At 35.1% G+C, this 14,568-nt stretch overlaps 1 protein-coding gene across 1 annotated transcript in view; it reads left to right on the top strand.

Moving 5' to 3' along the window:
* NIPBL (NIPBL, cohesin loading factor) overlaps positions 1-14,568 on the top strand; it is an 80,392-nt gene that overhangs the window by 56,080 nt on the left and 9,744 nt on the right. Inside the window, exons 14-33 of the mRNA XM_026035670.1 lie at positions 17-120; positions 948-1,034; positions 2,504-2,735; positions 3,427-3,578; positions 3,845-3,925; positions 4,508-4,608; positions 4,965-5,103; positions 5,299-5,381; positions 6,271-6,403; positions 7,193-7,336; positions 8,041-8,130; positions 8,452-8,666; positions 8,772-8,874; positions 9,822-9,920; positions 10,025-10,171; positions 11,265-11,399; positions 11,691-11,789; positions 12,468-12,521; positions 13,654-13,762; positions 14,381-14,517. Of these exons, the coding sequence (XP_025891455.1) occupies positions 17-120; positions 948-1,034; positions 2,504-2,735; positions 3,427-3,578; positions 3,845-3,925; positions 4,508-4,608; positions 4,965-5,103; positions 5,299-5,381; positions 6,271-6,403; positions 7,193-7,336; positions 8,041-8,130; positions 8,452-8,666; positions 8,772-8,874; positions 9,822-9,920; positions 10,025-10,171; positions 11,265-11,399; positions 11,691-11,789; positions 12,468-12,521; positions 13,654-13,762; positions 14,381-14,517 (2,444 nt within the window). The remainder of the gene's footprint in view (positions 1-16; positions 121-947; positions 1,035-2,503; positions 2,736-3,426; positions 3,579-3,844; positions 3,926-4,507; positions 4,609-4,964; positions 5,104-5,298; positions 5,382-6,270; positions 6,404-7,192; positions 7,337-8,040; positions 8,131-8,451; positions 8,667-8,771; positions 8,875-9,821; positions 9,921-10,024; positions 10,172-11,264; positions 11,400-11,690; positions 11,790-12,467; positions 12,522-13,653; positions 13,763-14,380; positions 14,518-14,568) is intronic.

The raw sequence follows: 14,568 nt of genomic DNA, 5'->3' as shown, positions 1-14,568 counted from the left end.
TTCTCTTCCCCTTAAGGTGATGATGATGAGATTCCACAGGAGTTGCTACTGGGAAAACATCAACTTAGTGAGCTGGGGAGCGAATCTGCAAAAATAAAGGCGATGGGCATTATGGACAAGGTACATCTTTATGCCTGCCCATGCCCACCTACTGTTTCTGTGAATTGTCCATGGAGCCACTGAACAACTCTGAATGMCTTTCTTAATCCAAGATTGAGATATTCTTTCTAATCTTTCCATCAACCTCCCAACCGTCCTTGTAGCATGCTTTCAGTCTGAGTGTTTCTACTTTCTGATAGTTCTAGGCCTTTCCTTTGTTTCCTGCTTTTTATCCATCCATCTGTCTGTCCATCCGTTGCATATGTGCGTGTRTATGTATGTTGCTTCAAGAGGTGAGCACCAGTAGTAGCTAGATGAGTGAAGCTGGCCCTTTCAGATTTAGCGTACCTCACAGTTGTTCAGTGTTCCATCTGTATGTGAGCATGAACTGCTTCCGTCAACATGCAAAGTTTTCAAAGTTGAAGCYGTTTATTAAGAATAAATTTCCTGTATGTTGGTACTGAAGTGTTACAGATAATCCATTCTGTTTCTCGATAAGCCTGTAGAACCATCTAGAGTTTGTGATTGATACTTGACTTTGATCCTAAAAACTGGAATTTATCAATAGCGTAAAAAATGATAGATGATTTTAAATAAYTTTTTATGAATTTTGCTCTTTGGAATTTTGTTACTAAATGTGTTTCATGAGTTTATCAGCATTCTCAGTCATTGCTGTGTTATAACCTGGACAAGCCAAGATGCAATCCTTGTTTCAAAGTGTGCACAATTTACATGTGATGCCAGACTTACATACCATGTGCTATTTTTCATATATGTGAATATTTTAAAATAATTTGCAAGCCTTTGTGTTCCTGCTGCTGTTTAATGGGTTTGTTCTCTGGTTTTAGCTCTCAACAGATAAAACAGTAAAGGTCCTGAATATTTTGGAGAAGAATATTCAAGATGGATCAAAGCTTTCGACGTTGCTTAACCATGTGAGTTTCAAACTGCATCACTTCACATTGTTCCAGTCTCATTTAGTTTCACGTGAGAYGTGTGTGTGTGATGTATTGAGAACAATCAAGTTTTAAATATTATACTGTCTTCCAGATATATTAATGGTAGCTGGTATGAGCTACAACAAGTTGAAATGTCTTGCTGCATGTTGATAAAACTTTCCTTACGCAGTAGGAGAAAACATGGCTTYTGTGTAGAGCATGTGCTTCCCTGTAGCATCGAGAATGGTGGAGGTGCTGTATTTGGGTCTGCTCTTACACTTTAAAGTATTCTATCAGCATAAACAAAACTAACAAGTTTACTTTTTTACACACACACACACACCCCCCTTCGGTATACTTAAAACTATATTTGGGTTTGAAGGTTCTATAAAGATGAAATATGGTATTTATTTATTTTTATACATTCTAGTCAATACAACATTCTATCCAGAGTTTTACCCCAAAAATGTACTGGTATGCAGATAATAGTTATGAGTATTGGGAAAGAAGCACTTGAAAATGAGACCCATTGATACATTTGTACTTTAGTGTTTTCATCTAGATATTTTGTTCTCTTTGAAGTTTGAGAATACAGTTCTGATTGTCTTTAGTAATATAAAAAATAAATGGAAAGAAAATGCATGCTTATCTATTCTACTTCAGTATAATTGAAACTTTATGCAGATGCTTTTTAAGCATTTTATTCCTTTTTTAACTTTCTATAGTAAGGCCTGAGAGTTAATGAAATAGTCTTGATTGCAGCTCAGAGACAAAACTTCAGTTAAAGAGTGAGCAATAATTAGCTGAATAAATTTTAATTTTTTTAAGTATTTTAAACTTTAATTGTTATCTTTATGACAAAGAAAGTCTCTCATAAAGTCTTTGATTACATTCTTTTACAAAAGGTATTTAATGTGCAATGAAAATGTCCTGCCTTCATGTATTATTCAAAGACAGAACGGCTGGTGGGTTCATTTATTCCTACCGTTAATGAGCAAAATATTAGTAAAGATTTAAAAACACTTTTTTTAAGCCTTCTGCAGGGTTTTGTAGAGATAAATGGTTGAAAGTTTAGACGAGAATAAGACAATTCTATTCTGATAGATTCGTAGAACTGTAGCCATCTCTTTGTGTAGGAGTTCCCTCTTGTGGCAAAAACTACCTTAGCCCTGTGAGGAGAAATTAGAAGTCTTTCTTGCTAGTACTCATTTGTGATGTTCATAAAATGTCTTAATGTTYTACTAAGAAGAATACAGGGAAATATTGAGGACTTGCATTTTAGAGAGGAGATTTCAGAAAAAAATTGCTAAGTTACTTATAGAACAAGCTGCTTTTTGATCRTAAATACAATACCTCATATGTGTTTGTATATATGTATACTAAGAAATATTGTTATATAATACTYGGCAGAAAGATAAAAAATTGACTTTTTGCTCACACTACCTTATTTTTCTTGCTCGTTGCAGAACAATGACACTGAAGATGAAGAGAGATTATGGAGAGATCTTATAATGGAGAGAGTGACAAAATCTGCTGATGCTTGTCTTACAGCTATCAATATTATGACCTCACCAAATATGCCTAAAGCTGTATATATAGAGGATGTAATAGAGAGAGTTATTCAGTACACAAAATTTCATTTGCAGAACACTCTCTATCCTCAGTATGACCCTGTGTACAGAGTGGATCCTCACGGAGGTTAGCATGTTAGGAGGTTTACAAAGAACTGGGCACATCATCCTATGCTAATGCAAGTGATAGGACTTTCCTAAATGCTGTGAGGTTTTTGTCCATAAATCTCATACTGACAGTTCTTTCCCATAACATCCAGCATACTGAATTGATGCTTTACATGATTTTTTGAGGGGTGATGGAAAATGTAGAGTAAAATAGCAATGAATGGAATGTGTTCTCTGAATAATTTGTACAAGGATCTTGATCTACTGCAAGAATAGCAGTTAGTCATACATTTATCTTTCTATACATTTTATAGATCTGAGTTAATAGTCAGGATCTTCATATATATATAGTGACGTACTATATATATGCACAGTGAAAAGTGTACATGCATAGTGAAAAGTATTTAGCCTTGAGCAGTTGTTTTTTTGGATTTTGGTCTTGTTTTAAGGTGGTTTTTTTTTTTTTTTTGGTCTAATTTAACCTTCAGATGCGGGTTCCTGAATCTTGGATCCAGAATTTAGAAAAACGTTATGAAAAATTAATCTGTCATATGAAATAGTTTTCCAGTTGATGCTACTAGATAATTTCTTTCTGTAAACTGTATTTATAAAGTTGTAGTCCTGGTTTTTGCTGGGGAACTTCTTTGATAAAATGATCACTTTTCTAATTACAACATTTAAAAATAATAATGAAAATATTKTTTTTCCAGGTGGTGTTTTAAGTTCAAAAGCAAAACGTGCCAAGTGTTCCACCCACAAGCAAAGGGTTATAGTGATGTTGTATAATAAAGTTTGTGACATTGTCAGCAGTTTGTCAGAGTTGCTAGAGATACAGCTTCTTACTGATACAACCATTCTTCAGGTAAGTTTTAACAGTGTGTATTTGTTTTTTTTTTCCCACAGCATTTAATATTCCAATCTGGCTTAGTTGTACATTTAGATTTTTAACACGATTGTATTCAGATATGTTCTAATAAGTTTATTTGCAAATAATGACGTAACACATATTGTGACAGGGCGTATACCTTATCTGCTGAACATATCTCTTGTCTTGTTRAACTGCATAAATACCAATTTGTTAGACTGTGTACCTAGCCTAATATACTTCTAATTTATTTCTTTTCATAGGTATCATCCATGGGAATAACACCATTCTTTGTAGAAAATGTCAGTGAACTACAGTTATGTGCCATCAAATTAGTAACTGCAGTAAGTATTATTTGAGATTTCATGGTGCTATATATCAAGCTCCTGTACTTCTGAGAGGTTTTAAGGCATGTACATACACTGTATTTTTGCTGGTTTGCTAGGAACGTTGTTCCTGCAAATGTACCTGAACTCTGATTTGCTCCGATTTACTCTGATYTGCAGAGTGCTTTATAATAAATAGTATACTTAACCAAAATTATGYGATTTAAAATGTAAGCAGAATCCCCGTGCTCTCATCTGTCTTCTCTCATCTTGAAATATCTTAGCAATATGCTTTTCCTTGTTTCCTTTGGAATTACTTAAATGTCACTGACGTTTTAAGGAATGTATATAATTTTAAATAGAAATTAGGWCAATTAATGATTTTAAATAATCAATATTTGAAAACAGTTTTTATGCATGTTTTCTCAAGACGTACTTTTGTGAAAAGCAAAATAATGCATTAAAAGTGAGATATGTAATATTATTTTAAATGACATTTTAAGTACATGTTAACATATATAATTTTTGATATAAACTCAACAATAATGTTATTGTTTTTAACATTAAATAATATTTATCAATTCTTTGACTGCTTAATAGGTGTTCTCCAGGTATGAAAAACACAGGCAGTTAATTCTGGAAGAAATTTTCACTTCCCTGGCAAGACTACCAACTAGCAAGAGGAGTTTGAGAAACTTCAGGTAATTACTAACACAGATYGCTAATTTGGTGACACTTATAGTTTTGTACATACAGGAATTTAGGCTTCAATAGTAACTTCTTATAAGACTTGCAACTTCATTGCAACGTTTCGGTAGGCTGTGGCTTGCTGAGTTTCACAGGGCATCAGGTAGCCCTTGGGGGACAGTTTCAGTTTCTCTCTCTTGAGAGTAATGCTGGTTTTGTTSGGCTGGCAACACTGCACACAGAAGCAGCAAGTAACCAAATGCCTRGAAAACAGATTTCTCACTATGGCAATAATTTTAAAAAGATATTATTTAGGACCAAAAATATTTTACTTTTTTTAGCATTAATATTATCATATTCATATTAACAGGTTGAACAGCAGTGACACTGATGGAGAGCCTATGTATATTCAGATGGTAACAGCGCTAGTTCTGCAGCTCATTCAATGTGTTGTGCACTTACCATCAGCAGAAAAAGATTCTAATTCAGAGGAGGAATCAAACAAAAAGGTAAGAATGCTGTGTCTAAACAGCCATGAAATTCTTCTGTGCAGGAACATCTTTGTTTTATGTCTTACGATGGTGCTATAGTGCTATAGTATTTGGATGCCTGTTGTAATTTTTTGGTGCATGAAAAACGCTGATATGTAAATCACATTTCTAAGCATGTTAAAGTGTTAGACAAATGAATCTTGTTATTTTTAGGTGGATCAAGATGTGCTTATTACTAACTCATATGAAACAGCCATGAGAACAGCACAAAACTTCCTTTCTATTTTCCTTAAGAAGTAAGTATTGTTATCATATTCTGTACTGTATTGATAAAACTAGTTCAAAGGAAAGTCTGTCACAGCTTCAGACAAAACTGGTCACCATGATAAATACCCACTAATATAGATATTTGTAGCTATGCTCTTTATAGATCCCTGAGAGAGTTACTTGTCTGGACAAATTTTTCTATGGAACAAAAATTCTGCAGTCCTTTATAGGTTTAAGAATCTGTCTAACACTCTGTAGGATCCTTTTACAAGGTGCTTGTTACTCATCTGAAGGGTGAAATAAAGCTGGTGTTATTAATAGGTCAACAGAAAAAAAGTCTGTTTACAGGAGTTTCTGTCAATTCCCAAGGTTTTTATCAAATTAGTTTTGCTAAGCCAAAATGCTGTTTGTTGGCACCCTTCTCCTGTACCCTTCAGGTATCACTAGAGAAGTTAGAGTTCTCATATGCAGTGAAACATGAGCAGGACAGTGCGTGTTATTTTGTTTTTTACATTGTGATTTCAGCCTTTGTGGAGCATAGGCACTGAGATGTTTTATGAAAATGAGATGAGTCATGTCAGACACTAGGAGTGTAAGCGTATTACTTCCTAAATGCACTTTTCCAGCTTGAGCTTTAGATTGTCCATCCTCTTTGTGCAGACTTAAAACAATAAATAAAATCTTGAGAACAAAAACCTTACTGTCTTGGATTAGCAGCATTTCCTATAGCGCAGCTTGGAGTGTTAAACTTCTTCATCTTTAATTTTTTTCTGCAAAAACATCAGTATTTCAGAAGTTTTCTTCCTATAATTCCATGAAACTCATTATCTGTTAAAGTATAGGGCTTCTTTTTTATATCAGARAAGAAGCTGAGGTGGCTTTTAAAAAAGCTTACAAAATGTATGTTCTTCTAAACAGGTGTGGTAGTAAACAAGGGGAAGAAGATTATAGGCCATTGTTTGAGAACTTCATTCAAGATCTTCTTTCCACAGTCAACAAACCAGAATGGCCAGCTGCAGAGTTGCTACTTAGCTTATTGGGAAGGCTGTTGGTAAGAGATTTTTGGTTTTTYAGCTGTCATAGTAATTTATTTCTCATTACAAGGAAGGCTCATTTCAACTCAAACTCTTCCAAGAATGCTTCTGGTAGCTGACAAACCTGCAACATCTAAGGATTTTCATATTTATATCATTGTTACATAAGGCATAGATAATATGTTTGAGGCTGGAACATGGTGGGAGTGGTCAAGGTGACTTGCAGAAGAGGATTTTACCTCATGGTAGGCTTGTTCCATTCTGTGATATGTCCCCTTTCCCACTTTAAAAAAAAAAATGCCCCAAAAAGTGCATATACCTTTTTGGGGGTAAAAACAATCTCATAGCTGCAGTTATTCATGGTAAATATTTTCCCTGGACTACAGAGATTGTGAGAACAGTTTAGTAGCTATTTTGCTTTTCTGCTGATAAATAACATATTTGCTTAAGGAATGTAGTATTTAATAAAATGTAAACATTTTTGTTGGCATGTGTTTTTTGTGCATTCTTCTATGGTATTAAGATGTAACTAGCACAGTAATTTGAATAGCTTCTTGGAAGACAGATGTTTGGTTGTTTTCCTGTTTAATGTAGCATTCATTATGGTTTTATGAATAATGTGGAAGACTCATTTTGGTGCTTAAGGTCTATGCGTTTGCAAAGTTTATCTGCTGTATACTAGATATCCAGATCATTTTATAAAAATAAATATTTTAATCAACTCAAGGAGTGTATTTACAGAGAAATGCAAAAATTCTTTGAAAGCAAAGTATATTTTTTCAAGTATTTTATTCTGTTTTCCTTAGGTTCACCAGTTCAGCAACAAATCTACAGAAATGGCTTTACGAGTTGCGTCACTTGACTACCTTGGAACTGTAGCTGCAAGGCTGAGGAAAGATGCAGTCACTAGCAAAATGGATCAGGGCTCTATAGCCAGAATTCTCAAGCAGGTGCGTGGGAGATCCTGGGCTGGTTACTGCTGGACCAGCTACACTGAGATGCATGCTTTTAAAAAAAAAAAAAAAAAAAAAAAAAAAAGTATTGCAGTCTTAAAGGTGTGTTTTAAGAAATGTGGCATCTGCAGAATCTGTTTCCATTGCTGTTCAGAGATACGTGGGTCAGTTTATACATACCAGGTTGGTTAATTCATCATTGTCTTTCTTAAATCAACCCTGTAATGTTCATATCAAGTGGTTAATTAGAAAGGTGAAACAAGTTTTGTTGTGACAATAGAGAGGAAATAATGGCGTGATAATTGAGACTGTCCTAAAAGACCTTTAATATAAATATATATATATGATATATATAAAAAATATATGTATATATGTGTGTCATTGCATGGTAGGGGAAACATAAACTTAAGTGATGGTAAACAGTACCATCTATACATTATGGATGGTGAATTTTATGCAGTACCACTAGTAATGTGTAATTTATAACCAATTTATAAAATAACAGATAACTACTCAGAAATGTATACGTTACTACGGAGTTTCACTTTGTTGTTCAAAAGGCAGGAAAATAAGAAGATCTCTTGGTAGACATATTCAGGTGTATTTTTCAGTGTATTTTATACCTGGGTATGCAGATTTTCAGATTTTATTTACCACTGTGCAATACTGTATTTTATAGCTGTCTCTGCTACCCCTGACAGGTTTCAGGAGGAGATGATGAAATCCAGCAGCTGCAAAAGGCTTTGCTAGATTATCTGGATGAGAATACAGAAACTGATGCTTCATTAGTGGTAAATTTCAGTTTTCTGAATTTATATATATATATAAATACATATATATATATATACACACACACACACACATACAAATAGTAACTGTAAGATAGCTACTGAAGTGAGGGATTTGGGGTCATGCCTGTTACTGCCTCAGTTATTTTATTGTCTTGACATAAACTGTTGATTGTATTTTCCAATATATGACTGATGTCTTAGTGCTTAGCTTAATGTCATTAATCTCATTATAAACCTATTAATCTCCCCCTTCTTTATCTACTTATTTATTTATTTATTTATTTTTTAATTTTTCCTGTGGATCCTGCTGTGTTTCCTCAGTTTTCTCGGAAGTTTTACATCGCTCAGTGGTTCCGCGATACGACCATGGAGACAGAGAAAGCCATTAAGTCTCAGAAGGACGAGGACTCATCCGAAGGGACCCACCATGCAAAAGATGTTGAGACTACAGGACAAATCATGCACAGAGCAGAAAGCCGCAAAAAATTTCTCCGCAGCATCATTAAAACTGCTCCATCTCAGTTCAGTACATTAAAGTACGTGTCAGCAATGCTGCTCTCATTTAGCATGCATTTGATTTTTATCTTTTTTAGTTATTTGCTGATAAACATCCCCCGATTGACCCGCTGAATCTGTTGCAGGATGAATTCTGACACTGTGGACTACGAGGACGCGTGCTTGATCGTTCGCTACTTGGCCTCTATGAGGCCGTTTGCCCAGAGCTTCGATATTTATTTGACACAGGTAAACTGTGCCAGAAGGCTTGGTACAGTGAAACACAGTTGGTTTCTCATTCCAAACACTTATGGGGTAGTGTGAAATATCTGTTCGTTGTTGAGCACAGGTATCTAACAGGCCATAATAACGCCACATGCTTTCATATTCTGTATTGATGACATAAGTGCTTATTTTTCTTTTCCTTTTCCTTGCATGTTTCACACGTGTCATACTATATATATATATATATTTTATTTGTGCATATGTGTATGACAAAAATCATTTTATTAGATATACATAGTAAAAGAACAATTTAAAAATGCTGAAATCTTTTTGCAGGTTTTGTTAAGATGCATGCTCATTTGATAATATTAACTCATGAAATGTATCTTATTGCCTCATGTGTATGCTTATTTACATTCAAAATTTTGAAAATACAGACCAGTGAGGCAGGATGTTTGCAGCGCATGATGCTCTCACTTTGGAAGCTGCTGTTTGACCAAAGTGCTTTTCCCCCTTTTTAGGGGAGAAGTGTATTAACACAGCGGCTCGTTTGAGCTCTGGTAGTAGTTTAAGCTGCCTTCCTTGTACTGATGTGCACAGAGAGCAGCTAGAGTGTCCGAATTGATCTCTTCTTTTAAAGAAAACTGTGGTGAAAGCCACACATGAATGTCAAAAGCTGAGTTTAAAATGAAGGATCTTAAAGATATAGACCCTACATGGATCCTATTTGGACTAACCTTGGAGATACAGCAAATTGTAGCCAATATCCATGGTTGGTTACCAGTGCCRTTGAGCATCGCTCCCACGTACCTTCTTAYTGTCTGAGAAGATAAACTCAGTTTTTGATAGTCAGACTTTTTTTATTTTAGTTTAATATTTTGCATGTTATTCCACTGCATTTTTTGCCTTTGTTAAACATTGTTTGCTGCCTTCCAAAAGCACTTGAAATGTTGTTTTTGTTCTCTTATTAGATTCTGCGTGTACTTGGTGAAAATGCAATTGCTGTTCGAACAAAAGCCATGAAGTGTTTGTCTGAGGTTGTTGCTGTAGATCCCAGTATTCTAGCCAGGGTAAACAAAAAGGAACTATCCCTCATGCACATGTATTTTTCTGTCACGCTTAAAAGAATTCCGTGTTTCTGATCCCGGCGTTGTTTCCTGTTCACTGTTCCTAGCTGGATATGCAGCGAGGTGTCCATGGGCGCTTGATGGACAACTCCACGAGCGTGCGAGAGGCAGCCGTGGAGCTGCTCGGCCGGTTTGTGCTCTGTCGTCCTCAGCTTGCTGAGCAGTATTACGACATGCTGATTGAAAGAATATTGGTACGGTGTCTCGTGCATCACACATTAACCATAAATTAGTACACAGCACTAGAGAACTTATTTTCAATGGAGCTTATTTTTAATAATGCAAAATAACGTTCTGACCTGGAGAGTAGACTGGGTTTTATTGTTTTAGTTGGAAGTTCAATGTTCTTGAGACCAGTTTTGTAAAATGCATTGATTGCTTCCAGTGAGGAATCAAAAGGTGAACACACAGTGAAGAATGTTGGTGATTTTATTCTTTTTAATTCCATTAGTGCACAAACTCCACTAGTGTGGACAGGTCTACAGCACAGTAATTTGAAGTTGCCATTTGTAATCMAAGAGGAAAAAGGATAAAATATTTTGTTTTTTTCTACTCTATGTTTGTAGAGTAAAACACAGTATTTTGCATTTCTMCTCTGTGAAACGTTAAAAGGTTTCTTGCTAGAGATTTCCTAAAAGTATTTCACGTCTGGATGTTCAGATAACATACAATGGGAATTTAATTGTAACACTAGCCTCATCTGTGTCAGGTTTTTAGTTGATTTGCTGTATTTGTGTGATAAACTTCTTTATGAAGGACTTTAAAGATGGGTAGCTTCATATGTGTAAGGGTGTATAAAAATACTCATGATAGCATTTAGAGTTGAGCGTTTTTGTATCAGATTACCTGGAATGAAGCTCCTTATTCATCATCTTAGACTAAGTCTAGGAAAATGGAAAAGATTTGCAGCACTTCATATCCATAAACTTTGTGCAAAGCCTTGAAGAATTATGACCCAGACCTGCACGGGTTCTTGTTCCAGCAAAGAGATTAAAGCATCAGCCTGTCTAGCTTTGAACTCTTGAGCTAAGGAAAGGGGGAGAGGAGATAAAGGGAGGAAATGCTGTATAAATGGAGTTCATGGGACTCTGGTCGGAACTGTAGAATCCTTGCAAATAAAATGCTACCAGTTATGTGGATCTTTCACTTAAAGGCACTCTAGAATATTTAACTCTCCTTATAAAATACATTTTGCAAATCTAGATTGGTTAATCTTCAATTTTTAATTCATATGATATATAAATGAATTCATATGGCTGATTTGTTTTCATGCTTCTCTCCCCACAGGATACTGGTATCAGTGTCAGAAAAAGAGTCATAAAGATACTTAGGGATATCTGCATTGAACAACCAACTTTCCCCAAAATTACAGAGATGTGTGTGAAAATGATTCGGAGAGTCAATGATGAGGAAGGCATTAAGGTAGAATAAAACTTATCCTTCTGTCTTTTAATTATTGTTATTTCTTATTTCCTTAGTTYGACAAAAGTTAAATTTATGAAATTTCATTGCTCCTTTGCAATATATGATTTCCTTTTCACCTCCTACATTGCTGAGGTTGAACAAGTTTCATATGAAAGGGCACCTATTGCCAACACATCTATTGCATATAGGAAATACGAGATATTAGAATGTACATATTAGACTATATATGAGTAGTAATGCCAGCATGTCAAGATAAACTTTTTATAAGAATATTTTTTTTGCTTTCAGAAATTAGTAAATGAGACATTCCAGAAGCTCTGGTTTACTCCGACTCCACACAATGACAAAGAAGCAATGACCAGGAAGATCCTAAACATCACCGATGTGGTATGTTCTAGAAGTCTGAATGGAGCTACATGCAAAATCAGATTGTTTCAAATATCTTTGAAATATTTATCTGCAATCTTTTAGAAAGCACAAAAAAAGAGGAAGTAATTGAGTTTTCAGGCAGTTTTCTTTGTCTCTCTGCTGTCCCTGAATATATCCTTGTGTTCATCTCATGAACAGGACTTCAAGACACTTTAAATGTTCAATAATCTGTTGATGGTGGTAACGGGGACCAAACTGTATTGAAGTTGTGCAAAATAGTTGTTCAGCTAAAGCATAGGAATTCCCATTATGTGTAATGTTTTCCTGGAAATACTAATAGTAGCCTATAGTATTAATTAAAGCTAAGAAGTTCTCTCTTAAATGAAAAGTTCTTACAAGGATCAATGAGAATTTGTTTAGAAAGGTCAATAGCCGTTTCACCAAACATTGGGTGAAAGCATTAAAATCTGTAGACCTTGTGCTGTATGAAATAAAAAAATTTGGMATCACTTAAGAGAGGAGAAGTATTTTTTCAAGTACAAAAGACATGTTTGCTCATCCTCAATGACATAAAACCATTGCACTGAATGCGTAGGAAAATAAAAGCGATGCATTTACTATACTTTAATGTGAAGTCTGTATTAATGTTTCTTCAGATTYGTCTTATAATTAGTTTATTTTTAATCCTACTTTTAGGTGGCAGCTTGTAGAGATACAGGGTATGACTGGTTTGAACAGCTTCTTCAAAATGTAAGTAATGAGTTTTGAGGATATGGCACAGTCATTTGGGGTATAGTCACGTTTTTCTTGGTACCGAAGCACACTGAAGGGGGACTACTGGATAGATCAAATAGACACAGAACAGCTCTTTAAATATCTGCCATTTTTTGTCTTCATTGTCTCTGCCACGACTTTCCATCTTTATATGTGATCGGTACTAAAAATATTTCATACTTTTTTATTTCACTGACTTTTCAGTTATGAAGGGTGTGTAAATGTTACSCGTAGCCTTCATGTTAATTCTGAAAGGAGGCATCTGTTCATGTAGATTATTTCAAGTGGCACATAAGTGTATTTCCGAGTTTGATTTATTTGTCACGTGGTTTATAGAAACAGTGAATCTCGAGTGTGTTGTTTATTCCTACCTTTATTTTGCGCGGAGCTTGCTTTGTATGGATCTGTTTGTCTGTGCTGGCATTCTTCTGTACATCTCGTATGCACTGGTTAATTCCCAAGCAGTTAACTGATGGGATCTGTGGATGTGGCAATTGAAGATATCCAAAGATTTTTGGTTTCCATGGAATGTCTTGAAAATAGGTAGGCAGAGGCCCCTTTAATRCCTCCGCAGAAGAGAAAGCCATAGGGCAGACTCAGTCCTTGCTAGATACCGAAAGATCCGCAGGGATGCAATTTTGGCTCCCGAAGCCGTAAGGAGGAAGGACTCCCTGGTTACAGGGATCATAAAAATGCATTTTATCTGAACTGAGTCTTTTTTCCATAAAGTAAAATCAAAAGAATATTGTTTTTTTTTAAATTCCAAATGGTTAAAAAAAAAAAAAAAAATTAACTCCTATTAGTTACCATTGGCAAGTATAGCTAGATTATCTCATTCAACACAGTTTATCTTTCATCCCAATGCAGAAATCAGTAGAGTTGTTATTTTTTTGTCATGGCTAATTTTTCTCTTGCGTTTTGGTTTGTTGCTTCACTTAAATTTTTCTTCATCCTATACCTGTAATAGACAAGTTGAGACAAGTTGTATAAATTCTTCTATAGCACAAAATACCTGTGAATCTGTAAGAATTGCTGTAAAACCAGTATGCATCCAATGTAAATGATTGCACCCTTAACATTAAATTATTTTCTGTCTGCTCCATTTTAGCTATTGAAGTCAGAAGAGGATGCCTCGTATAAACCTGTGAAGAAAGCCTGTACTCAGCTGGTTGACAATTTGGTTGAGCACATCCTGAAATATGAGGAATCTTTATCAGGTAATATTATTTATAATGTAGGGGCTGAACTACTTAAAGTTTTATGTGATACTTTTAACTATTTTTAAAATTACTGTCACAAGAAGTTACGTGGTAGAATTACTATTACAGAGCCTGTGGGAGTGAGTTGAAACCTTTGTCAGGATCTTGCATTTAAGTCGATTACAGTCAAATGACCTTTTGAACACTGTTATCATAAACCTCTCCTGATTTTCCCCAGATATCCACCCTAACTGAACTGCTTTTAAAATAATGTATTCAAACTTTTAGATAAGTTAAAAACAAAATAGATTTCCTCATGTGGAAAATTTTATTTCCCTTAATGTGTTCTACAGTGGTGACAGGAATCATTGGCTGGACCAGTCGTCTTTATAAAGAGTTTAAAAAACAGTGATGTCTTTGAAATATTTGTACTTCTTTCACTTACTTTGTGATAAAATAATGCATTAATATTTGCATGTGCTTGTCCTGAGTGTCTTACCTAATAAGAATACTCCATATTGATCTAGAAAGATATGTTATGGAAAAGATTTTCTCCTGATGCTTGTGTGGCATGTATTCAGCCAGTCACGCGGGGCTTGCAGTTAATACCCTCCATGTGTTTTCTCATTTTTGCAGATTCTGACAACAAAGGGGTGAATTCTGGTCGCTTGGTTGCTTGCATAACCACTTTATTCTTATTCAGCAAAATCAGGCCCCAGCTAATGGTGAAACATGCCATGACCATGCAGCCATACCTGACCACTAAATGTAGTGTAAGTAGATGAAACTAGAAAATTAGTCTTTTAACCCAAAATAAATGAAAA

The sequence above is a fragment of the Nothoprocta perdicaria genome, unplaced genomic scaffold (assembly GCF_003342845.1).
Source record: "Nothoprocta perdicaria isolate Ctin4 unplaced genomic scaffold, notPer1 scaffold_1, whole genome shotgun sequence".
In the NCBI taxonomy this organism is placed as follows: domain Eukaryota; kingdom Metazoa; phylum Chordata; class Aves; order Tinamiformes; family Tinamidae; genus Nothoprocta; species Nothoprocta perdicaria.
The sequence above is the reverse complement of the archived record's forward strand: the minus strand, read 5'-3'. Positions and strand labels throughout refer to the sequence as shown.